Genomic DNA, 22,852 nt, shown 5'->3' with positions numbered 1-22,852 from the left:
TTGTTTTACTTAATTAGGATCAGATCTGTTTCAAACCCTTTTTTTGGTCCTTTGTTCAGGCTCTTGTTGAGTTCTTCCATGCAGAAGGACAGGGGCTTCCGCTTGATTCCCTCCGCAATGGAGATTATAAGGTAACGCTTCATGTTTATGCATTTTTTATTTGATGTGGCTCTGTAAATGTTGTATTACATACTACCAAGGAACTAATGTTGTGATGCTGAGGCTCTGCCTGGAATTGTAAAATTTTCTATCAGAGGAATTCTAAGAAAGTGAGAGAATACATTCTATACCGGCTTCCAGATGAGATATGCTCCTATTTGGCGAGTTATGAAGCTGAAAGGCTCTAAGAGGCCCTTAGTCTAAGCCGTCAGAAGTAGGTTGTAAACTACTCACCTGTTAAATACAAATTTCGCAGAGTAGGGTATTTACTAGCTGTCCAATTTGTGCATCATTCTGAGTTTTGGACCTCGAAATGGTGGACAGTGTGATCAATGCCTGTATGTCCCCGTGTTTTGAGATGTGCAATTGAAAAGGTATGTTGTTGGACAATAGGATTTGCAGCAGTTTTCTCCTGCCACAAATCATGCAGGTAGAAGCTAGGGTTGAAATGTGCTTACTTTTGAGGCCCAAAACCAGAACAAAGTGCTAGTAAATTTCTCCGTGGTGAGGAAAACCATCAGCAAATTAGCAAAATTATTCTATCCTACTGTCTGCTAGGCCAACATGCACCCTTTGAGTCAGGGAGGCCGAGCATGAGGCAGTATGAAGAGGGGGCATTATTATAATTAGGCTGTGGGGTTTTAGGTTTAAACCTATAATAACTGATAAAACCCCACTGAAAGAGAAATAGCCCTCACCAGTGAAAACATATAAGCACTGAAAAAACACATGCACAACCACAAACTAAATGCCATTCAAAGGGAGGAAAAAGAGAGTGAAAGGGTCTTTGTTTCATCCTGAAGGGGCCAATACAATGTAACTTTGTTATACAAGCTAACAGTAAGAAAGGCTGCTTGAGTTTTGTTGTTTAGGGATTTCACTAAAATATTGTTTCTTCTTCCTTTTTTTTCAGTTTTGTGGTCTTTGGTCTGAAGATGCAGGGTTTAGAAGTCTCATTTAATTATTTTATAAACTGCAGAGAATCAGGAAATATCAAAATCATATTTGATATTTTGGCTGCATTTGATCCTTTAACTGATAGGAAAAGTGGCTCGTTTCATAAGAATCTTTCCTAATAAGCATCATCACATTTACCCACAGAGAATGGGTAAAAACCCTTAATACAGCACCCCCCATATTCTAGTGGGTCAGTATTGATAGTAGGTGAATTGCCAACACCTCAGGCTTTAAACATTCAATGCAAGATATAGTGATGTATGAGAAATGGATTGCAATGATGCATAGAAATGTCCCTTCACCACCAATGGCATTTGAAGTCAATGAAATCTCACCGTGGTACTCTGTACAAGTTCTAGATCCCTTCAGTAAAGGGGAATTTCCTCAGTAGTTTTAAAAGTGCTGCTTCATTTTTGACTGCGTCAATAACTGAGGGTATAGGCACCCATCTCAATGCAAATGTTGCAGAACCTGCCCTGAGAATCGCAATCTTCAAGTGCACTAGTATTGGCACAGAAAGCTATGTCAGTGGCTAGAGTTAAATTGTGTACTGGCTGTTTTGGCGTTGTCCGTCCCAAGTGCCATTGTTGAGAGGGCCTTTTCACAGAAGTTTACATGGGAAGGAAAGAGCGAGCGCACATGGCTAAAGACTCACTGAAGAAGTCTTGTATGGTGTACTAAAATAAGTTTAATTTGCAAAAATCTATTTGGACCTCATATACACGATCGTACACTGTCTATATACCATGTTCTATCAGTGCAGAAAGCAAGCAATAATAAAAGTAAAATGTTTCATAAACACCGGAAAAACACCTTTTCTGTTGTTTTTAGTGGTGCGAAAATGTGTAACCACTGATAACAACTGTTTTTTTAAGGTCTTGAAATCACCTGAAAACACAGGAAAAAAAACACCAGAATTTACCCAAAATAGAAACTGAAAACAGGAAAGCCTAATTATAATATATTCTGAATGGAAGAGTATATGGGGCCTTCCACACCACGTATTTCCAATTTAAACTTTTGGGTTCGTTATATTGGGATTAGGGATGGGCAGAATTTGCGTAGTCGCGGTACGCAAATTCTGAGCGAAATGGTAAAAAATCTCCGCGAGCACGCAGAGTTCCGCAAACACGCAGAATTGCTTGTTCCGCGCGTTCGCAATGCTTTTTTCCTGTTTGTGACCACCCAGGCCTAATTGAGATTACACATATTTCGTGTATGTGCTTTGAAATTACTTACCTTTTATATTGCATCAGTTTAAAATGTGGAGGGTAACTCCCCTTTAATTTAGGTTACAGAGCACGCTTCACTCCTCTCTGCCTCCAATTTGCCTCTTACATCTCATGGCCCCCAGAATATCATAGCCTGTTTGGCCTCGGGAGGGTTCCCAAACAATGAGTTAAAACTTTTATTTTTAAATAAAATGCAATCACTCCTGGTGTGTAAAGAGCGAAGAATTAAAAGCAATAATGAATATAAAAAAGAGAAAAATTAAAAGCAAATTTAACATTATTTTACCACGCAGGCTCATTGGTAATGGACTTTTGTACACCTTTTTATTTTCAGATTCTGGAAGAGGAACTTCGGTTAAATAAATGCTCAACCAGCGAACTCATTGAACAATACTACTTGGACAAGCTGAAAGAACAGGTACTGTGAAAAGGTCACAGCTCTGCCAAGGGTACCCGGCTCCAATGGGCGGACTTTTCTACATTTACACTATTACTTTATGTATGATTATTGTTTATAATGAGGCATGAAATTACATTCTGATTATTGAGGACCTGATCAAAACAAGGAAGGCCAATCATCCCCTTATGGCATTCTCATGTGAATTGTCCCAAATTATTGTACATCAAAGACTGACTCTCTTTTGTTTTTATAATTGTCTTTGCATGGTGCCATGTGTCTGTGCCACAGCGGTCATCTGAAAGATGTGGCTTTCCTCCATTCTGGATGTCCTCACTGCCCTAACCATGTGCTGAACTCAGCAGTTCTGTGCTGGTGCCAGTGAGTGTGGTGTGCAGCTGACAGTAACAAGATGTGGGTGATGAGTGACTGCCTGTGCAGCGCATGTAAGGAGCCAACTCTTTGGAGTGCTGGCCATGCAAGATCGAATTATTAATTTTAGAAATCATGGACGCACATCATGACTTCCCACTCCTGTGATTTGTGATCCTGGGCAAAACATGCGCACTATGGACCTGTTTGGATCAGCACTAGGGGGTTCAGCTTAGTCACTACCCTTTCGAGATCTAACAAAGACCCGTCTTTTTACCTATTTATTTGATGCAACAAGGGTGCCCACTGTTTTCCTGATGGAGTCAAGCCCTTTACACTCACTGCTGTCCCAACAAAATCTGATACCACCCCTAAGGAGCCAGGGCCTTTCTCTGGGAGAGGAATGCATTAGAGCCGCTAACAGCCTCCCTTGCTCAACAGCTTTAACAAGCATTTGCAAAGCGAATCGGTCTCGCCTATTCAAGAGCTATTGTTTTTGTAAAATATGTGTTAGCAATGTTGTACACCAGAGTGGTTGCTGTTCAGCGTGGCTAAAAGTTAGTAGGGTAAAGAAGAGTGGCTTGGAGTGTAGTGTCGTAAAGTGGAGTAGAATGGAGTGTTATGAAGGGGCGTACAGTAGAGTTGAGTTGTGTGGCGTGGAGAGGAGAGGAGAGGAGTGAAGTGGAGTGTCATGGAGTAGCGTACAGTGTTATGGAGTGTCACGGAGAGAATAGAGTGACATAGAGTGGAGGGGCATAGAGTTGAGTGGTGTATAGTGGAGTACAGTATCAGAATTGCAAAGAGTGGTGTGGACTAGAGTGTTGTGGAGTGGTGTAGAGTAAGTTGAGTGGCGTGGACTGTTGTAGAGTAGAGTGGTCTAGAGCAAGCGGAGTAGATTATCAGAGAGGCGTAGCATATAGTGAAGTAGAGTTGAGTAGTGTGTCATAGAATTGATTGAAGTAAAGTGGCATGGAGTGACATAGAGGGAGTTGCATCAATCAATCAATCATCGCATTTATATAGCGCACTACTCACCCAGAGGGTCTCCAGTCGCTGGGGGAGGGGGGTCCGCTACTGCTCGAACAGCCAGGTCTTGAGTTGCTTCCTGAAGGCGAGGTGGTCCTGGGTCAGGCGGAGGTGGGTGGGGAGGGAGTTCCATGTCTTGGCGGCGAGGTAGGAGAAGGACCGTCCCCCTGTGGTGGCTCTTCAGATGCGGGGGACGGCGGCGAGGGCGCGGCTGGTCGATCGAAGCTGGCGTTTGGGAGCGTAGGGGAGCGTAGAAGTTGAGGCGGCTGTTGAGGTATCCTGGGCCTTGGTCGTGTAGGGCTTTGTGTGCGTGGGTGAGGAGACGGAAGGTGATTCTCTTGTTGACCGGGAGCCAGTGCAGGTTTCTCAGGTGTCTGGAGATGTGGCTGCGACGGGGGATGTCCAGGATGAGTCGTGCTGAGGCGTTCTGGATCCGCTGGAGTCTCTTCTGGAGTTTGGCGGTGGTTACGGCGTAGAGGGAGTTGCCGTAGTCCAGACGGCTGGTGACGAGGGCCTGGGTGACCGTCTTCCTGGTCTCGGTGGGGATCCACCGGAAGATCTTATGTAGCATGCGCAGGATGTTGAAGCACGACGAGGAGACGGCGTTGACTTGTCTGGTCATGGAGAGGGAGGAGTCCAGGATGAAGCCCAGGTTGCGTGCGTGGTCCGTTGGTTTGGGTGCGCTGCCTAGGGCGGGGGGCCACCAGGAGTCGTCCCACGCGGCGGGTGAGGATCCCAGGATGAGGACTTCCGTCTTGTCCGAGTTTAGTTTCAGGCGGCTGTTCTTCATCCATTCGGCTACCTCTTTCATCCCTTCGTGAAGGTTGGCTCTGGCGGTGGCGGGGTCGTTGGTGAGGGAGAGGATCAGCTGGGTGTCGTCGGCGTAGGAGATGATGTTGAGGTTGTGCTGGCGTGCGATGTCTGCGAGGGGGCTCATGTAGACGTTGAAGAGGGTTGGACTGAGCGAGGAGCCTTGAGGAACGCCGCAGATGACTTCGGTGGCTTCAGATCTGAATGGAGGGAGGCGGACTCTCTGTGTTCTTCCGGCGAGGAAGGAGATGATCCACTCCAGTGCCTTCTCCTGGACTCCGACGTTGCTGAGGCGTTGTACTAGGGTACGGTGGCAGACAGTGTTGAAGGCCGCGGAGAGGTCGAGGAGGATGAGGGCCGCTGTTTCTCCGTTGTCAAGCAGCACTCGGATGTCATCGGTGGCTGCGATCAGGGCGGTCTCGGTGCTGTGGTTGGTCCGGAAGCCAGACTGCGAGGGGTCGAGGGATCCGCTCGTCTCGAGGAAGGCGGCCAGCTGCTTGTTGACGGCCTTCTCGATGACTTTTGCAGGAAACGGGAGCAGCGAGATGGGGCGGTAGTTCTTGAGGTCGGTGGGGTCGGCCGATGGCTTCTTGAGTAGGGCGCTGAGTTTGGCGTGCTTCCAGCTCTCCGGGAAGGTAGCGGTGTTGAAGGAGGTGTTGATGATGTCCCGCAGGTGGGGTGCGATGACAGCGTCGGCCTTGTTGAAGACGTGGTGAGGGCAGGGGTCGGTCGGAGATCCGGAGTGGATGGAGTTCATCGTGCGGACGGTGTCTTCGGTGCTGATCGGAGTCCAGGCGTGTAGGGTGGTGGTAGGGGGCGGTGGTTCGGTTGTGGCGTTCGTCGGTTGAGTGCTGAAGCTGTTGTGTATGTCCGCGATCTTGTTGTGGAAGTAGGAGGCGAGGGAGTTGCAGAGGTCTTGCGAAGGGGTGATGTCGTTGTTTCCGGCATTGGGGTTGGAGAGCTCTTTGACGATGTTGAAGAGTTCCTTGCTGTTGTGTGCGTTGTTGTCCAGTCGTTCCTTGAATGCAGTTTTCTTGGTGGCGTGGATGAGTTGGTGGTGTTTTCGGGTGGCGAGCTTGAGGGCAGTCATGTTGCCCGGTGTAGGGTCTCTGCGCCAGGTTCTCTCGAGGGCTCGGCAGTTCTTCTTGGAGCTCTTGAGTTCGTCGGTGAACCATGGGGCTTTCTTGATACCGGGTCTGCTAGGCGGGGTCCTCAGGGGGGCGAGCTCGTCTGCGCAGTCGCTGATCCACTTCGTGAGGTTGGTGGCCGCCTGGCTAGGGTTCGTTGTGCTGGTGGGAGGGTTCATGCTCAGGGAGGTCGCGAGCTGGTCGGCTGTGATCTTGTTCCAGCTCCCGCGTGCCACCTGTTGCTGGTGGTGGTGGATCGTGGTCCTTCCGAAGCTGAAGTGTACGCAGCTGTGGTCCGTCCAGTGGAGTCCGGTGGCGTGGCTGAAGGCGATGTCCTTGCTGGATGAGAAGACGGGGTCGAGTGTGTGTCCGGCGTAGTGGGTGGGGGTGGTGACCAGCTGCTTGAGTCCCAGGTTGGCGAGGTTGTCCAGCAGGGTGGTGGTGTTGCGGTCGTTGTTGTTCTCCAGGTGGAAGTTGAGGTCCCCTAGGAGGATGTAGTCGGCGGAGCAGAGGGCGTGCGGGCTGATGAAGTCGGCGATGTCTTCGCTGAATTGTGTGCGTTGTCCCGGGGGTCTGTAGATGAGGGTGCCTCTGAGGGTGGTCTTGGGGTTGATGTGGACCTGAAAGTGCAGGTGCTCGGCGGTTGCGAGGGTGTCGTCGGTGTTGGTCGTGATGCGGATGGTGTTCCTGTGGACGATGGCGATGCCTCCTCCGGTGTGGTTGATGCGGTCCCTTCGGATGATCTTGTAGCCGTCTGGGATGGCGATGGCGATGTCGGGCGCTGAGGAGGCGTTCATCCAGGTTTCCGTGAAGAAGGCGACGTCTGGGGCTGTGGTGTCGAGTAGGTTCCAGATCTCGATGGCGTGCCTGTGGACGGAGCGGGTGTTGAGCAGGATGCATTTCAGGTGGCTGCTGTTGTTGCTTGTCTTGGTCTTGGTTGGTGCTGGAGTGGTGCAGGTCCGGATGCAGGTGAACTTGCAGGAGTTGCAGCAGAAGGGTCCGTGGGTGCGTCTCGGGGTGGCACGGTAGCAGCCCGGGACTCGGCCGGCGTTGAGGGCGTTGAGGGTGGCGGCGTCGTACATCCGGCGGGCGGGCTGGGGTCTGCGGGGGCCAGGGGTCCTGGCACTGGGCGCGGTCCAGGCGCGGACGGGCGCAGACGGGCTTACCTTTGGCGCACCTTCGGCGCTCAGTCGGTGCTCCCGCTGCGCGCGTCCGCTGCGCGGTCGCTCTGGGGGCGTCATAAATCTGGAGCCGGGAGGGCGGGTCAGCTGGGAGGCGGGAGCGGGGCGGCCAATGGGCTGGTGGTGGGCGGGGCCGCAGGGAGGCAGCGGTGGGAATCGGCGAAGACGGGCGGCTCAGCGGCAGCTGGGTCGCTCGGTACAGGCAGGCAGACAGGAAGGTGTTGGCAGCAGGAGGGGTGACCCGGCCTAGTAAAAGGCACAGTGGTCACTCCTGAATCGCCAGCAGCACTTCCCTTAAATCTGGAGCCGGGAGGGCGGGGCATAGAGCATCGTAGAGTGGAGCAGTGTTGTAGAACAGCAAAGAGTGGAGTAGATTGCGGTAGAGTGGAGAGGCATAGAGTGGAGTGTTGTAGAGTGGAGTGGAGTAAAGGGGCCTAGAGTGAAGTGGCATAAAGTACTTGGTGCAGAGTGGATTGGCGTAGAGTACAGTGGTGTAGAGTGCATTGGTTTTGAGTAAAGATATATAGAGTGCATTGGCATTGAGTGCAGTGACGTACAGTAGCGTAGAGTACAATGGACTAGAGTGCAGTCATGCAGAGTAGAGTGTCAGAAAGCAGGGATATAGAGTGCAGGGTCATAGAGTGGGCCAGGGTCGTAGATTGGAGCAGGGTTGCAGAGTAGAGCAGGATCGCAGAGTGGTGGAGAGACTAGTGACGCAGAGTACAGTGTTGCAGAGTAGAATAGAATGGCATAGAGTGCAGTGATGTAGAGTGCAGTGGTGTAGAGTGACAAAGTGTGCAGTGGCATAGAGTGCAGTGGCATAGAGTAAAATGTGTAGAGAATAGTGGTGTAAAGTGCAATGGTGCAAAGAAGGTGGCACAGGTGCAGTGGCGTATTGTGCATTGGTTTTGAGTAAAGTGGTGTAGAGTGCAGTGGTTTAGAGTGAAGTGGCATAGTGTAGACTGCAGAGGCGCAGAGTGGCGCAGCGTAGAGTGAAGTGGTGTACAGTGAAGTAGAGTGGCATAGAGTGCAGTGGCATAGAGTGTAGTAGCATAGAGTAGATTGTTTCAGAGTAGAGTGGAGTGGTGCAGGGTAGAGTATAGTGGGGCAGGGTTAAGTGCAGTGGCATACAGTAGTGTAGAGTAGCTAGTGTTGATTGCAGTGGCATAGAGTGGAGTGGCACAGAGTGGAGTAGAGTGGCATAAAGTGCAGTGGCATAGAGTGCATGAGCTTAAAGTAGATTGTTTCATAGTAGAGGGTAGTAGATTGAAGTGGCGTAGAGTGGACTGGTGCAGGGTAGAGTGCAGTGGTATAGAATAGTGGCATTGAGTGCATTGGCAAAGAGTGGAGTTGTGCAGAGTAGAGCAGCCTAGACTGGAGTGATGTAGAGAGCAGTGGTGCATAGTAGAGTGGTGTAGAGTGCACTGATATAGAGTAGAGTGGTGCAGAGTAGAGTAGAGAGGCATAGAGTGAAGTGGCGTAGAGTGCAGTGTTAGAGTGCAGTGGTGCCCAGTAGATTAGGGTGGCATAAAGTGCATTGGCGAAGAGTGCATTTGTAGCTTAGAGTGGTGCAGAGCAGAGTAAAGTGGCATAATGAAAAGTGGTAGTGTGGCATAGAGTTCAGTGGCAGAGAGTGCTGTGCTGCAGAGTAAAGTGTTGTAGAATGCAATGGTGTAGAGTAGAGTGGTGAAGAGTGTATTATTGTAGAGTGCAGTGGCATAGAGTGGTGCAGAGTAGAGTAAACTGGCATGAAGTGGAGTGGTGAAAAGTAGAGTAGCACAGATTAAAGTGCCGCAGAGAAAAGTGGCGCAGAGTTCAGTGGCAGAGAGTTCAGTGCTGCAGAGTGCAGTGTTGTAGTGTGCAATGGAGTAGAGTGGTGTAGAGTGCAGTGGCACAGAGTGTAGTGGCACACTGTGATGGTGTGCAGAGTAGTTTGGCAAAATGCAGTGGCATAGAGTGGCATGTGCAGAGTGGCATAAAGTACAGTGGTGCAGAGTAGATTGGCGTAGAGTGCAATGGCGTAGAGTGCATTGGTTTTGAGTAAAGATATATAGAGTGCACACTGTGGAGGTATGCAGAGTAGTTTGGCATAGAGTGCAGTGGCACAGAATGCAGTGGCATGTGTGGAGTGGCGTGGTTTGGAGTGGAGTGGTGTAGAGTAGAATAGAGTGGCATAGGGTGCAGTGACATAGAGTAGATTGTTTCAGAGTAGAGTGAAGTGGTGCATAGTGCAGTGGTATAGAGTAGAGTGTTGCAGAGTGCAGTGGTGCAGAGTACATTAGATTGGCTTAGAGTGGACTGGCATAGAGTGGAGTGATGCAGAGTAGAGTGGTGCAGAGTTCAGTGGCGTAGGGTTCAGTGACCTAGAGTTCAGTGCCTTAGACTGGCATAAAGTGCAGTGGCAGAGAGTGCAGTGTTGCAGAGTATACTGTCATAGAGTACAGTGGTGTATAGTAGAGTGGTGTGGAGGGCATTGGTGTAGAGTGCAGTGGCACAGAGTAGAGTGGTGTAGAGTGCAGTGGCGAGAGTAGAGTGTGTAGAGAGCAGTGGACTATAGAGCAGTGGCATAGAGTACAGTGGTGCAGAGTAGAATAGAGTGGCTTAGAGTGCAGGAACAGTACAATGGGGTAGAGTGCAGTGGCATAGAGTGCAGTGGCGTAGAGTGCAGTGGTGCAGAGTAGATTGCCATAGAGTGCATTGGTTTTGAGTAAAGTGGTGTAGAGTACATTGCCATAGAGTGCAGTGGCATAGAGTGGTGCAGACTAGAGTGGTGTGGCTCCAAGTGCAGTGGCATAGAATAGATTGTTTCGAAGTAGGGTGTAGTGCTACAGTAGAGTAGAGTGGCATAGAGGGGATTGGCATAAAGTGCACTGGTGTAGAGTGCAGTGGCATAGAATGCAGTGTTGCAGAGTAGGGTGGCATAGGGTAGAGTGGCGTGGAATGGTGTAGAGTGCAGTGGCAAAGAGTTCAGTGGTGCATAGTAGAGTAGTATGCAGTCGAGTGCATTGGCATAGAGTAGAGTGGAGTGGTGTAGAGTAACGAGGTGTGCAGTGAAGTGGTGCAGAGAACAGTGCAGTGAGGCAGTGTGCAGGGGAGTGGCGTAGTGTGAAGCAGTGTTGAGTACAGTGGCATGTGGCATGAAAAAGTGCAGATAGAGTGGAGTGGGGTAACGTGGAGTATGCATGGTATGGTAATATACTACCATCACAGACCACACATCTTCAACTGAAATGACCATTATATTTGCAAATGAAACAGTTTTACTGGTAAAAGCATACAGCACACAAACAATAGTGTGTGGACGTCATCACCCACTGTATTAATTTGATCATCAGCACAGTTTATTTACAGACATTTAGATTTTGTTGGGTGATAGAAAAAAATAACATTGGCTAGCTTTCCTCAAGTAGACCCCCCACCCTCCTGTAGCCAGCATGATTGTCACATAAACCCTCTCACTTTAGGGTCAGAGAAAGTAAAATAAAACGCCATGATCCATGAAAGGCACATCCTGACATTTCACCTCTGTCTTTGAATGCATAGCAAATGTGACAAGATAAGAACAAGATTTAAAGACCTGTTTACAGATTGCGAGTTAGTGGAAGCATACAGTAAACAAGGTTTGGGTAACAAGAACTCGAATTTGTTTCTTTCATTGTGTGTGTTGTTTTGAGGCACAAATCATTGAAGTTGCTTAAGCTGGGTATTCCCGGTTTACAGTAGTGACTCAGTGAGGATCTCTGGATCCAAACAATGATTCAGAAGGGGTCCCCGGATTCCAGTAATGATTATGTTGGGTCCAAAGAAGTCAAAAGATTAAGAAACACCGCTTTATTTAATTATTATTTTGTTTGCTTCTGCAGAGGTCAGCAGAACAGAGTAAATATGGAAGAATAAGTGTTAAGTGTTACTATGAAGCTAACGAACAGCGGCTTTACGTTGAGGTTCTGCATGCAGCGGATCTCATTGCACTGGATACTAATGGTAAATGCAGATTATTTATGTGGCAATTCTTACTCATGGATGATAATGTAACTAGAAGGAACCTATATGCTATTGTACTATTTTGCTTAATCAATTGTTTCACTCTATAATTTTCATTGAAACATTATAGATACTCTCCTATATGACAATACATTTGCATTACGATTTATTATGTTATTATGTATTTTACCAATTAAATACATTTATCATGTTCTGCATTCAGTTTGAGGCTCATCAAACACATTCTAGGATACTACTAAATAGTAATGTTTTTCCAGAGAATTAAATAAATGCTATTAAGTCATTAATGGCAAATCAAGTGACTCAATCAAAACAAAGTTGCATTGAAATAGGACCTAAAAGTCAATAGAAATAAGTATTTAAATGGAGATAAGTGAATGGGATGACCAACTAGGTCCATACATTTACAAAAATACCCAACCCTTTAAAAACAAAAAAATGCCTCATTTTGAAATCCTAAATACCAGTCAGTCTTAAGAGTTGTCCCCCCCCCAAAAAAAAAATATTATTGTAACCCTTAGCCGTCCAACTTATCACAACCAACTCTAGTTCTTAGACACAAAACAGCTCAAACTAATCACATCTATTACCTCAAAATCAAATTTGTGACGTCTGAGGTTGTGCACTCGCCCGCCACCACCCCCCATCTCAAGGTTTGCCCGGGCAATCAAACAAAATGTCATGATATATCTTCTTGGTCTGTACAATTGTTTCTTAACGTGAAGAGGATTAGGCAATGGTGGTTAAAAAGGTGTGCAGTCTAAATATCGAGTTTTTATTTTCGAATGGACATAATATCGACTCCAGAATATCGAGATGGCATTAATGTCGAGGTAAGTAATATCGATGTATTTATTATCGATTGTCATGTATGTTAAAAAATATCGATTGAAGAAATATCGAGTAAGTAATATCGATAGTAAAAAATATCGTTTTTTCTAGTAGTTTAAAAATATCGAAAGTCAAAATATAGGTTTTAAGAATATCGAAAGTTGTGTTATCAACAGTCTTGATATCGACTGTCATAATATCGACTAATAATATCGATATAAATAATCTCGAATATTTAAATGTACACTGTTTTATTTTTTTATTACTACATTTATTGTTAAAATATATGTTATTTTTATATTTATTCATATTGAAATTAAATTTATAAAAAATTGATAATTATAAAAAATAATTCAAATAGTATAATAATTTCTAGGAGCGGGTAGTTGGTTTTTAGGGGAATAGGGTGGGAAGTAATTTAATTATAATTAATTAAATATGTAAATGTATTAATTGGTAGTAATATTTAATTAATTGTTAATTAAATAAAAAAAATTATTTATATAAAATTTAATTGGTAATTAATTTAATTTAATTGATTAATTGCTAATTATGCTAATTTAAATAATTTATGTCATGTAGCAGGTTGTGGGTTTATAGGGGAATAGGGTGGGAAGAAACTTAATTATAAATAATAAAATATGTAAATTTATTATTTGGTAGTAATATTTAAATAATTGTTAATTAAATAATATTTTTTTATTATATAAAATTTAATTTGTAATTAATTTAATTTAATTGATTAATTGGTAATTATGTTAATTTAAATAATTTATGTCATGTAGCGGGTTGTGGGTTTATAGGGGAATAGGGTGGGAAGTAATTTAATTATAAATAATTAAATATGTAAATGTATTAATTGGTAGTAATATTTAATTAATTGTTAATTAAAAAATATTTGTTGATTATTTAAAATGTAATTGGTAAATAATTTAATTTAATTGATTAATTGCTAATTATGTTAAATAAAATTTATTATTTCCTGTAGCGGGTTGTGGGTTTATAGGGGAATAGAGTGGGAAGTAATTTAATATTAAATAATGAAATAATATTATTTATTAAAGGTATACAACGTTTACCACGCAACTTTTACAACGCACTACCATTACAACGAAAATTTTACAACGCAAATACCATTACAACGCATGTATTTACAACGAATGTTTTTACAACGCAGGTACTTTTACAACGCATACCATTACAACGTAAGTATTGGTAAGTATATAATTATATTTAAAATGTTATAGGTTTGGGTTTTTGGGTTAAGGGGTATTTTTAGGGTTCAGGGTCAGTTTTGGGTTTTTGGTTAAAGGGGTATTTTTAGGGTTCAGGGTCAGTTTTCAGTTTTTGGGTAAAGGGGTATTTTTGGGGTTCAGGGTCAGTTTTCAGTTTTTGGGTAAAGGGGTATTTTTAGGGTTCAGGGTCAGTTTTCAGTTTTTGGGTAAAGGGGTATTTTTAGGGTTCAGGGTACGTTTTCAGTTTTTGGGTAAAGGGGTATTTTTAGGGTTCAGGGTCAGTTTTCAGTTTTTGGGTAAAGGGGTATTTGTAGGGTTCAGGGTCAGTTTTCAGCTTTTGGGTAAAGGGGTATTTTTAGGGTTCAGGGTCAGTTTTGGGTTTTTCAGTAAAGGGGTATTTTTAGGGTTCAGGGTCAGTTTTCAGTTTTTGGGTAAAGGGGTATTTTTAGGGTTCAGGTTCAGTTTTCAGTTTTTGGGTAAAGGGGTATTTTTAGGGTTCAGGGTCAGTTTTCAGTTTATATATGGTATATCGTGTGTATTACATTGGAGAGGAGTCGCTATGGATTTGCTTGTATTTTTGCATTTTTTTTTGGCCTTCCATGGATTGTATGGGTTTTTGCAATGGTGTCGTATGGATTGCTTGGAATTGGATTACGTTTGAAGGTGCAACAGAAATGTAAGTATTTACAAAACTTTTTATGGGTGGGGAAACTGTTTTAATTTTTGCTTCAGTTACGTTGTATGTAACATTTTGTAAATACATTATCTAAATACATTTTATATATGTTAATATTATGTATTTGATAATTTAATTGCAAATTGTTACATGTAAAAATCAAGGAATTTAAAAAAAAATGCTTAATGTAACGTGTATAGTTATGTTATGTTTTAAAGAATAGTTTTTGCAATCATTGATAGATAGTCTAGTCCTTTGCTAGTTGGATAGAGGGTAACTTGACTTTGGAGTGTGTTATACATTTTTTTCCTTTCTTTGGTGAGTTTAGGTCCGATCAAAGTTACTGATTGCTCCATTCGGAGCTCCTGGTAACTCTGTTCTTTTTCTAAGGATTGTATTAATTTGTGAAGGGTAGGCGTTCCTCGGCCTGTAGTTGCTTGGAGGGCATTGTGCCATCCTTCAACTGCATTGTTTGTTTTTGCTTCCTTATTTAGTGTGCTAAGGTAGACATTCCACCAAGCTATTTGGTATTTGGGTTGTCTTCTATGGCCTGATCTGTGTAGCCTTCCTACCCATGTGTCTTCGAAGTAGTCAAGCATAGGGCTTAGTCTTTCTTCGTTTCTTTTATAGTAGGGGCTGTCTATTAACAAGTTATAGTGCTCAGTTACATCTGTCAGTGGAACATAGGCTAGGGCGATGAGTTTTTTTATTTGATAAGCAAAAGTGCTATCAGTGGCGTATTGGATACTCAAGGTAGATTGTTGTAGATGTCGCCAGATACATTGGTTAAAATGGTAATAGCAACCTTGTATTGCTGTGTGTGGGTATGTTTTAAGGATGCTGTTTATCATTGCTTTTTCAAAGTCAATGATCATTTTTTGTGGAAAATAGTTGTTAGTATGTTGCTTGACTTCAGTTAGTATTTCTTGATAGGTAGCTTGCTGTTTGTTTGGTAGAAGGGCATAAAGGAATGGAATATTAGCATTTTGGAAATGACCATGGATAGTGTATAATTGATAAAAAGGTTTGGGGCATACAGAAAAAGTACCGTCCATCATCCAAGTTTGGCATTGGGTAAGTTTAGTCATGTTGTTTGCTGTGGCAAACAGTATAATTCTTTTATCTTTAGATTTGTTGTCATAGAGTATAAAATCATCTTTATTGTGAGTTACAGAGAGTTCAGGGGGAATTTGCACTTCTTCAAAAGTTTTTGGTGTGGGAGGAGTAGTGCATGTTGCTCTTTTTTGTCTAGATATAGTTCTTTTAAGGGATTCGATAGATGGTAATTGGCTAGAAGCATGTTGGGGAAGTACACTTAAATGGTGTTTCAGAATAGCAGTTGTTGGTTGATCATTACTAGTACTAGCTTCTTTAAGGGAATCTAGCATTTGTCTAATCTCTATTTCTGTTACATTGGGTGGGTGATTATGTTCCTTAGTATAAGTAACAGTAGTTTCCTGAGTTATAGCTCTACCATAACATTTGTTGGCATAATATTTCGTACACTTCCAAAAAACCTTCAAATCTTTTTGTTTCGCTTGAGTGTAGACATATCCCATGTAACAAAGAAGCATTTTCCCTTTTTGTGAATAAATGAATTTAGCTCCTTCAGTCATGCTTGTATTGTAGTGCTAGGAGGTAATTAAAAGAGAATGTCATTACATTTTTTGAAAAAATAATGTTGTATTCTAATAATACAGTTTAACACATTTCTGATTTACCTGTAAATCTTTTTATGATTTCAAGTAGTTCTTTTCAGGTGTTGATGTTCTTCAAACTGTTATTTTCTGTGTATATATTTTTGTACCTGTGGAAGTTGAGAAAATGTGTACAAATATTTTATAACTATTTATGATATTTTGGTAGAGGTTTTTAGCTAGTTTCTATTTAGTTACCTATCTATTAAATGTTGAAGTTACATTAAAATTATATACTTACTTATTTATATTTAACTTTTGATGTACAGGTGTTGTCTAGGTCTTCTGTATTTTCTTTTTGTCTGTAGGATAAATAGTAAAAAAAAACATATATTTTAGGTATTTGGCTTTTAAACATAGGTGTGAGGTTTGAGAGTTACATTTTTGATGGGAAATAATGTAGTAGTACTTACTTTAGATAGTTGTAGCAGTCTTTATGTTGAAGTCAATACGTTTTCTTTCAGAAATCCTGCAGAGTTTCGTCTTCCTTTAGTTAGGAGATTTAGGCTGCATTTTTAGTTTGCTGTAATCTTGTTTATATAGTATTTGTCTAATAGTTTCTGAAGTAGGATTGGTTGTTTAAATTGATAGTCTGTTTTAATTCGTGGATTTGAATTTTGTAACCTGTTATGCTAATTGCTTTCCTTATATGGGTGACACCAATTAACGTTTATTTAATGTGTAAGGCCTTATTTAGTATAGGTAATGTTATCTTTATATTTTTAAAGTGGAGGAATATATATAATTTGCAGTAAGAAATGTTTAGTTGTTCGAAACATTGTTTATGTATTATAAAATGTATGTTTGTATTTATTTTGTGTTATAAATGTTAGGAAAATATATAGTATGTTTTATAGCTTTTTAGAAACAATTAGTGAATAATTATGAATAGTATGACTACATTTTAAGATAATACAGTGATTTATTCAAGGATGTAGTAATTTCGATATTTAAAAAAAACGATAAATTTGCTATCTATATTTTTGTATTCGATATTTTGACAGTTTTTCATTTAAAGATGTGATAATCGATGTTTTAGAAATCGATAATGTTGTTAGTCGATATTGTTGTAGTCGTTGTTTATTTTAGTCGATAATGTGGTTTCGATATTTTTGTGTTTTGTTGTTTAAGTATAGGCAATCGATAATTTTGTAGTCGATAATTTGTCATCGATATTTTGTCCAGTCGATATTCGGTCTGTCGAGGTTATGTCAGTGATCCGTTTAAAAACTATCAATACTCAGTGGCCATCTACTTATCTAACAAAATCCCTTTCTTTATTTCTAACACAGATCCAAAAAAATGGCACGAAATACAAGTTTAAATTATATCTGGGGATCTTAGCTGTCATTGAATTTATTCAAATAATATAGCTTGAATTCCACTTTTTAAGATGGAGGATGCAACTTTGGCTAGTGATATTTGCTCTGCACATGAGGGTACCATTTAATGAGGGTAAATCAGCAGACCCACTGCTCTTTGGATTATTGTGGGAGCCATCTTTGTAAGGATGAGTAAGATTTTCCACTACCCAATATATCTCTACGGTTTTGCAGTGAGAAGGTTCTTTTCACTAACAATCCCACTGTATGCACAAACAGCAATGACAGCTATTGCATTTATACCCTGATCCTTTTCTAGATTATGTTTTATCTCCGGTGATGTAAGAAAGCCAGCGGTGGCCACAGGGCATTGCCATGCACCCACGCGTGCTCCCAAGCTCTTATTTTGTTGTTTGTAGGTCAGAGATATTTTGTGTTTTTTCACTTTTCTTCTGTAAGTGTTTACATTTCTTCATTACCGGTGGAACTTGCGGTGGTGTTCCACCACCATCTCCTCCCCAAGCTCCTGGTTCTGCTCACGACGCAGGCACAAGGTAAGCACATTGTGCTTCATACAGTAGAGTGTGAACACTGAGGTGCAGGTTGATTCCTCCTGCTGTTTTTGGAGCATCACGTCTGGCATGCTAGGTAATGTGGTGTCCTGCTCGAGCAACCTCTCCTCCGCCACCTGGTGTACTCTTCCTCATGCTTTGATTTTAGGTGCTTCTGAATGGTGAATATTCCAAATGTTTAGTGGCCTCATGACATCGCAGAGTTTGCATTTAAATCTGCAAACATTTTCTTTTCTCTCTCCGAGTGCGTACACAATATTCAACAGATCAGAGTGCTTTTCTCTTCCATCCCCCAGGCACAGCACATCTCCCTCCATCCCCCACCCCGACTCCCCAAGTTCTGGTGCTGTTGAGGTTCTTAGCAGGGCTTCCTTTCCTGACTGAGCCATCCTGTCTGAAAATCCAGCTTTGTATTGTTGAAACACACTGCGGTGTCTCTTGCTTCATAGTAAATGGTAGTTCTGCCAGTTGTTGCTAAGGGAGTGGCACTTGTTATTTTTGTGCAAGGTTACCTTACATGGCAGCCAGTCAGCATCCTAGAATAGCCTTAAAAATATAAAATAGTCTGTCAATTTGCGCAGGTATCACAGGAAGTATATCCCTCATTCCTAGGCGCACCAAGTCCAAGGTCTCACAGGGGCAGCAGAATAAGGGCCCAGAAATTAAGTTGGGTTAGGTAAGAAGACCACCTAATTTCTGGATGTGAACCAATGGTACACTGAGAGGTAACCGTTTAATGTTGGTACTGTTTACTTTTTTACATTTTAAACAGCCCCAAACTTCTTAGGAGTCTTTGGACTAGTGTTTCAAACCACAGGTGTGGCACACCCATTATGGCTCTGGCAGTCTGCCTTACCAACTAGACTGTGTTGACGGCTATAATCTGCAGTCGAGTTGTTAAGGCCTCAGGCACCATGTTAGGTGTATTGAGTCTGCGGTCTAGTTGATGAGTCCGCAGACTGCCAGTACCGTTACAAATGTGACAAATCCACGGCCTTCAAAACTGGTCCAAGGACTATAGCACATGAGCTTTTTTCACATTTTCATTCTAGTCAAATACACAGCCCAATATTTATATGCATGGATACGAAGTGGTCAACGAGAGCACAGAGCTCCCTCGACCAATGGGGGGTTGTTTTATTTTTTATTTCAGTCCAAGGGTCAGTTACTCATACCGCCACAGACATTCAAGGTATATACAAGTGTTAATTCTTTCAAGACCATGCAGTATCTTTTTTAAACATATTCCTCAAACACTGGTGAACGTGTTTCATCAAACCAAATGTTTTCTGAGTAAAGTTTAACTTTCATGCCACGTTTAGCGTAATCCATTAGCAGTTTTTGCTACAAGGGCAAGCACAATTTCCTATGGTATTTTACATTTTAAAGGCTATTCTACGATGCTGACTGCCTGCCATGTCAGGTAACCTTGCACAAAAATAAAAAGTGCCACTTCCTTAGCAACAATTGGCAGAAATACCATTTACTATGAAGCAAGAGACAATGCAGTGTATTTTGACAATACAATGCTGGAAAGGGGAAAACACATCTTTTTCCTTAGCAACAACTGGCAGAAATACCATTTACTATGAAGCAAGAGACAATGCAGTGTATTTTGACAATACAATGCTGGAAAGGGGAAGACACATCTTTTTTACTGCCCTTCACTTTTTCTCCCCTGCGTGGAAATGAACAACAATGGGCATGCTAGACGCTAGCTCACTATTTATTTATATTTATTTATTAACAGTTTTATATAGCGCGAACATGACTCTCGGGTATCAGAGAGCTTAACATCACATGGCATGGGTTAAAACAACAATGTATATAAAAAGCAATAAGATCGTAAAATTAATTAGTACTACTTCCACACCTAGTCTATATGTAGATAATATAAAGAAAACTATAAAGGGCCGGTACATGGTTAAACATGTATAAAGAAAAAGTTCTGAGGTAGTAATTGAATGTTTTTAGCGTCTTTTCTTTAGGACTCTATCATCTCCAGTCCATTGGTATGTCTTGTGCCTCACGCCGGTGTCATTTTAGGTGATTTTCTATCTATTTGCTACGTTGTTATCTAGTAATCACTTCAATGATAAGTCTTAGCTGGCGAGTTGTCGTATCTATGGAAGGAACTTACTCATAAGAAAGATCTTAGTTTCCCTCTTAAATGTTGCAGTGTTTGTAATTTTTCTGATGTTTGCGGGAAGGGAGTTCCAGATTCTGGGGGCCGCGCCTGAGAACGCCCTCTCATAGGTTTTTTCTTCCTGAAGATAGGTGGTCTCAGGAGCAGATAATTGGCACTCCGGGCAGGTCCGTTTCCTCCTGAAATTTCTATTTTGTGGGCGAGATATCTAGGTGTATTGTAATGAATCGCTTTATGGGTGATACATGCCATTTTTAGCTGTATTCTAGCTTCGTAAGGTAGCCAGTTTAAAGCTTTCAGGTGAGCAGAGATATGGTCAAATTTCCTCGAACCCGTAATAAGTCTTGCCGCTGCATTGAGGCATGCTTTTATCAGTGCTGTGGAAACTTTTGGTACTCCTGCTAGCGTTGTACACCCATAATCAATCTTTGAAATAACCAGTGATTGCACAGCTAGTTTTAAGTCAGTTTTCGTTAAAAAAAAATCATTTTTCTGAAGTAGGTCAGATGAAAACGTTTTTTTTTTTGCCATTATTTTAATGTGGGTTTTCATATCAAGTTTCTCATCCAGTGTGATTCCGAGTGATTTCGCCGAATCAACTAGAGTAGGGGTGCAATTTAACGATGTGATCATTTTGGACCATTCCTTCACTTCTGATTGATTCTTTTGGGGTGTGATAAGTAAGAATTCTGTTTTATTTGCGTTTAGCTTGAGATGATTGTTAGTTAGCCATTTTAGTGACATTTTGAGGGCCTCATTCATTGTGGTTAAGTCTTCCAGGCATGCAATCTTGATGTATAGTTGCGTGTCGTCCGCATACATGTGGTAAGATATTTTTGATTTTAGCATTTTTCTCATGACCTTGGGTGCCGTAATGTGTTTACTCATCCGTATATTTCGATCTTCACATTTTCTGTTCCCGAATTTCCGTTCTGAACCATGTGTCATTGTCTTCTTGATACTTTCCTTTGGTCAATTTTCTCCTCTGTCATTAATTGCGGTGTTGGACGTTCTATCAAAGCTTGGTGATCTACGGCTGTTGTTGTTAATATTTGTATTTCGCGTTCTCTCTGCTTCATTCCCGGCCAATGTACTTTCTGTTCCGCATATGGCTCCTGGTTGAGTAACTTGTTCCTGGAGGTCTCTAGATGGAGTGTTGATTTGTTCCGGTCGGTCTCTAGTTGGGGTACTACTTATAGAGATAGCGTCGGATGAGACTTGGTTGTCTGCTGACGAACTCTGGAGTTGTAAAGGCCTAGTATCTCTTAATTGCGCAAATTGATCAGGTTCCTGGTGTTCTCTCGTTGTTGTGCTAATTATAGTGGTGTTGTTGGGTGGGACTAGGTTGTCTTCTATATGGCTCTGGTGTAGTAGTGGATTCGTGTTCTCTACATTTCTTTTTAAGGATGAGAAAATGTTGTCGAATTTTTCCAGTTCGTTGTTAGAGGCTTGGATCATCACTATTCCATTCTTGAAGATAGTTATGCAAATGTCCGCTCTGTGATTGCCAAGTTTTTTGCAGACTAATTTATTCATGGGGCACTACATATATTTCTATCTATCTATCTATCTATCTATCTATCTATATATATATTTTTTTTCTTAACTTAGCATATTCTGCCCGTGTCTTGGCACACATGAGTTGGGGGTGGAGCCAGGAGACAGAGAAATGCTTGATTGGAGAATACTTTGCATAAATTATGAGACTCATATGGTAACAAATGTTATCAGCTGCTATGTCACTGATTAATAGGGTGAAGTGTGACTATGGGGCCGATTATGATGGTGGACGGACCTGAGTCCGTCCGCCACGATAGAGTAGGAGGGAACCTCCGCATGGCCTGCGGAGTTCCCTCCTGTGCAATTAGGATGTGACCGCCACCCTGGCGGCCGATTTCTGTATACAAATGCAGGGGGGTACCATAGGTACCCCCCATGTGCACCCCCCACGCCCCCCTTCACCCAGGGGGCCCGCAACGGGCCCCCAAAGTGAAGGTCCGTATGCTTTTCCACGGCGGAAAAGCCGCCGTGGAAAAGCATACTTTCTACTCCATCATAATATGGCTGGCGGTGTCTGATAGACACCGCCAGCCATGTTATAGCTTTTCCGCCGCGGTCGGAACGCGACTGCGGCGGAAAAGCTGCGGACTGAAAAACGATCCCCCAGCCATCCTAGTCTGGCGGGGGGTCTTTTTCTGTCCGCAGCGGTTTTCCCGCATCCTCCGGGCCGGCGGTGGCTTCCGCCGGCCCGGAGGATGCGGGAAAACCGCCATTATAATCGGGCCCTATGTCTGGTATTTTACCGAGATTATGGGAAGTCACTGTTTACACTAATAAACCTGTGGTTTTCTTTAAATCATCAAGACATTTATTGAAATGTATTTTGCAATATGCAAAAACTAAGATGGTTTAAAAATTGCAGCATAGGCATGATGTGAAACAAAATAGTTCCAAGTCTGACTTCCAATTTCATTCGAATGAACAACACGTGATGAAGTTTATAAGGGGCACTGTCACTTTAAATATTGCACTGTTACAACTTGCCACTGTTATGTGATCAAGGCTCAAGCGAACCAAAACGCGCAATGGCGACTGGTGAGGAGCAATAAAAAATCTTTTTTGCACCATACCTGGGTCCGTGTCCGTCTCTGAAGGCAAGCCTGCAAAGCACAGAAGAGGAGTGTGATATATATAACTCCTAAATGGAACATCCATAAAGACAATGGGTACTAAACCCTTGATTTTGAACAATAATCATTATTTAAGTGCAAAAAAGATGCAAAGTCTTTCTTTTCTTTTTTAATTATTTGCACTAAAACTACATCACCCATAATGCCTCATAAATGGCTACAAATGGGTCAGTATAAATATGAACACTGTAGAGGGACTAACCAACCGTGAGCAAGGCCGTGTTTGGCCGAAACGCGTTGGTGGGGTGAAGTCTTGCAATAAATAAGGCTTAAATCGATCTCTGACTGTGCCGCCTCCTTTGTTCAAAATAATTATCCGGGTCAGGATCCGACCCCTTGGCAGAGCACACACTGTGGAGCGCGCTCCCATGGCTATGGGATCTCTTTGGTTGCTGATATATATATATATATATATAT

General features: G+C 42.7%; 1 protein-coding gene across 1 annotated transcript in view; it reads left to right on the top strand.

Moving 5' to 3' along the window:
- Window positions 1–22,852, top strand: part of BAIAP3 (BAI1 associated protein 3) — a 1,057,809-nt gene that overhangs the window by 994,666 nt on the left and 40,291 nt on the right. Inside the window, exons 29-31 of the mRNA XM_078664937.1 lie at window positions 60–131; window positions 2,683–2,766; window positions 11,125–11,245. Of these exons, the coding sequence (XP_078521063.1) occupies window positions 60–131; window positions 2,683–2,766; window positions 11,125–11,245 (277 nt within the window). The remainder of the gene's footprint in view (window positions 1–59; window positions 132–2,682; window positions 2,767–11,124; window positions 11,246–22,852) is intronic.

Source organism: Lissotriton helveticus, chromosome 10 (genome assembly GCF_964261635.1).
Source record: "Lissotriton helveticus chromosome 10, aLisHel1.1, whole genome shotgun sequence".
Classification (NCBI taxonomy): domain Eukaryota; kingdom Metazoa; phylum Chordata; class Amphibia; order Caudata; family Salamandridae; genus Lissotriton; species Lissotriton helveticus.
The sequence above is the reverse complement of the archived record's forward strand: the minus strand, read 5'-3'. Positions and strand labels throughout refer to the sequence as shown.